Raw genomic sequence first — 3,375 nt, 5'->3', positions numbered from 1 at the left:
GTATTCATGGAATCATTGCATATCTCAGTCAGTCACAAACATCAAAGGTAAATTATCAGATTGTCCCACAGCTGTTGAGGTAATTTTTCACTCTTTTGCAACTACACAGAAATGCACAGTGTGACAAATTCATTCACACCCTGGCAGGCTGAGTAAAACTCTCAACAGTTTTAGATGTAAACTGTAAAAGTAGCAAACATGTGCTTTAGTGCATCTGATTACTCCCTGTGCATCTTTTTTATAATCATGTCACAGAGTTTTATCTCAAAACCAGCTCTATTAACATAACTTAATAAGGCGCAGTTAGTGTGTAGATGGGTGAAATGTGCACCTGAACACAGCATGTTACCTTCTAACTGGGAACTGAGTGGTTGTTTATTCAGATACAGACAGCCCCCCCGAATTACTGTATGTCTGGTATGTGCATCAGATGGTGTTACTACAACTTAAGTCTACAACTCCTTATTGTCAAATCAAGAATGACACTATTTGAAAAAAGAAAAAATAATTGATGCTGGTCAAACACAAAGGAAGAAGTAACTGTTCAGTGCAATTTGGTTACTTTGAAGCATAGCTGATGGAAAACACTTAATAAAGGCATCATAGAAGCAACTAGATATTTCTCGTAACACTACAGAGTGCCTGGTTTTCTACGTTTTTTAAACAAGGATAAACTGATGCAGGGGTCATTGCAGGTTAGGATCCAGCTGGCAAACATTTTTGCACGAGGTACTGCAGTTTACCAGTACAGCAGTAGGACAAGTTTACTTCTCCTGAATGCCAACCAGCTTTTAAACATAACTCAGCTCCACCGTTCCATTCCCTCTGCCCCAAGAGTTGATGGTGCTGATGTATGAAAACAGGCCAGGAAACAATGCCAAGGGAGACACTACATTTGTTTTATGCCTACACTAAACTGTCCAATAATTAATTATAATAAATTTTTCTTCTGCATTTCCGGAATGTTCCGAAAGCCATTTCATAATGCTTCATAGACAGACAGCCCATAGCATGATGGATGGATGGACAGAGGTACTGCTCTTAGTTAATATAATTTTATTAACGTATTAAAAACAGATAAAAGAATTTCTTCACACAAGCTCAGTCACAGTTCAATATTTTGTAAAAAGTCTTAAAATTGTTTAAAAAGCAATTTCATAGGATCAAAGCATTGAAACGCAAACAATTAGTCAAAGACTACATTAAAATGGACAGTTCGGGTAATTTAAGATGCACCCTCAAGAGACAAGAAAGAAAGAAAGAAAGGGCTCATTCAGGAAGGAGACAGACTTTGTGTAGCTCCTTTGTTCTGGTTCAGGTCAGCTGGTCACACTAGAGAGCTCACAGCACAATCTTAAAAGAACTGGAGAGAAGGTTGTATTTAAAAAAAATCTTCAAAATAATGTCACAAATACAGGGTGATGACATTTTCCAAATGCTTACCTGACAAAATCTGGAGACCTGGAGATGACATGCTGGAATTCTGAGAGGTTCACTGTTCCATCTTTGTCGATATCTGACTCCTCAAGGATCTATAGATGACCACAGAGATAACGACTACTTCACTGATGAACCTTTTCCACCACAATTTTCACAATAGAAAGAAAAAAAACAAAAAAACATAGACAACTGTTTGTTAAATTTCCTAGCGTTAGCTTGTCCATAATATTAGTTATACTCAGCCACATGTTACTTAATTAGTTATTTAATTAGCAAAAGATGCCCAAGGAAACTGTGTTATGTTTTACACATCAGGTTTTGCTAGGAAGACTAATCAAAACACTGTAGACTCTCACGTTGTTGATAAGCTGCTTCATCTCATCAGAGGTGAGTCTGGTTTCGTCTGTGTCCCCAGTCAGGCAGTTTACAAGCCTCTCCAGGTCCTTGCGGTCCAGGGTTCCATCATCATCAAAGTCTGACAGAGCAGAAAAGCAGAGCCTGTAAATGCACACCCCCTCACCCCCAAGTCCAGGGTGCTGCCGGACATGAGACTCCTTACCAAAAATGCGGAATGCATAGTGAGATTTAATGTCTGAAGTAGCAGAATCGCTGAAGGCACTTAACAGGTCTAGGAAGTCCTCAAATGTCAAGCTGCCATCTTTGTTATCAGATGTGGAGAACACGAGACATATCCTTTCCTTGAAAGGGTTAGACTGGATGGGGAGAGGAGATGGGGGTGTCCTTGAGTTGAACAATAAGAGGTGGAGCTTCTCATTAATGAGTTATTTTCTTGGATTTATGCCAATGTTACTCTAGATAACATCCCCTAAAGTAGTTAATACCTTGAGTTCTGGTAATGTAAGAATCCTACTCATGGGCAGCCGGGGATTAGAGCAGCTCCTGTCATCTTTGGCCAGGAGTTCAGTGAATCTTTTGTGAGCCCTCAAAATACAAAATATCAGAATCAAAATCCGAATTTGCATGTTTTCCTTTCACGGCATTTAAGCCAGCTTTTATTGTTATTTGTTTGACTGTGGCATTGGGGCATTTAACCCTTGACTATCAAGGGTTAAATGCCCCAATTAGATATAAAGACATAAACTTTTCAACATCATTAAATAGTGATCAAAATCCATGTGTCAGTCACTGCGCTTCAAATGCAAATTAATTTGACATTAAAACGACGTTTTAAGACATTTTAATGCATTTTACATGACTAATCGATAATCTTAATGAAATAATTCACTTACAACAAGATTTCTTGTTTCGTTAAAAATGTCAGCTCCTGAAACAACAAATACACTTAATAAATGAACATGGGAAACATATTTTAGTAGTTTCGTTGTAGAAAGCTGACCGCCACCCAAAGTTTTTATTAGTTAGCAAAAGACGTTAGCCGACTGTGTTTACTTCACCTGGTACTCAGACAGCAAGTCCTTCGGCAGCTGGCTGGCTGATGTCCCCATTGTCGAAATAACAAAGGTCCGAGGCGTTACATCAACGTTAAATTAAAACGTCTTTTTAAAGTCGCCCAAACTATCAGTCGCCTCTTCCGGAGGCCTAGCCAACTTGTTTTTTTAATCTCGTTACTTCCCTTTCCGGAATTCGTGTTGCCATAGAGACCAGCTAGCAAACTTTGCTGCATTACACAGTATTTACTAAACAGCTCACTCACTAAGTAACTAGCTCATTAAGTATAGGTAAAGATTGTTGATACCGCTTTTCACGTTTTGGACCATTTAGTACCTGTCGCATTTAAGACAACTTTCGCTAACTAGCTAACCTTAATCTGTTACTTGAACTCATTTTAAAGTTAAACGTTATAGGTGACAAAATATATCAACTCATGTGAAAAAGTTTTGCTAATGTAACTTAAAACCGGCGAGCTCTGTGATTTTATTTTGACACAACACGTTTTCATCAGGCATATTTCTG

General features: G+C 38.5%; 1 protein-coding gene across 2 annotated transcripts; it reads right to left on the bottom strand.

The window, feature by feature from the left end:
- Positions 1 to 1,039: 1,039 nt before the first annotated feature.
- LOC111845083 (calcium and integrin-binding protein 1) lies at positions 1,040 to 3,347 on the bottom strand. Of its 2 annotated transcripts, XM_023814196.2 has the most exons (7): positions 2,856 to 3,347; positions 2,691 to 2,725; positions 2,283 to 2,382; positions 2,000 to 2,153; positions 1,797 to 1,915; positions 1,444 to 1,532; positions 1,040 to 1,363 (listed from the first exon to the last, which is right to left on the bottom strand). In XM_023814196.2, exons 1-7 carry the CDS (start codon positions 2,904 to 2,906, stop codon positions 1,342 to 1,344), a joined length of 570 nt encoding a protein of 189 aa, XP_023669964.1. In that variant the 5' UTR covers positions 2,907 to 3,347; the 3' UTR covers positions 1,040 to 1,341. The 2 variants fall into 2 exon arrangements, with proteins under 2 accessions (XP_023669964.1, XP_023669965.1); XM_023814197.2 differs by lacking the exon at positions 1,040 to 1,363 and having other exon boundaries at positions 1,454 to 1,574.
- Between the last annotated feature and the right edge of the window lie 28 nt (positions 3,348 to 3,375).

Source organism: Paramormyrops kingsleyae, chromosome 11 (genome assembly GCF_048594095.1).
Source record: "Paramormyrops kingsleyae isolate MSU_618 chromosome 11, PKINGS_0.4, whole genome shotgun sequence".
Taxonomy (NCBI): domain Eukaryota; kingdom Metazoa; phylum Chordata; class Actinopteri; order Osteoglossiformes; family Mormyridae; genus Paramormyrops; species Paramormyrops kingsleyae.
The sequence above is the reverse complement of the archived record's forward strand: the minus strand, read 5'-3'. Positions and strand labels throughout refer to the sequence as shown.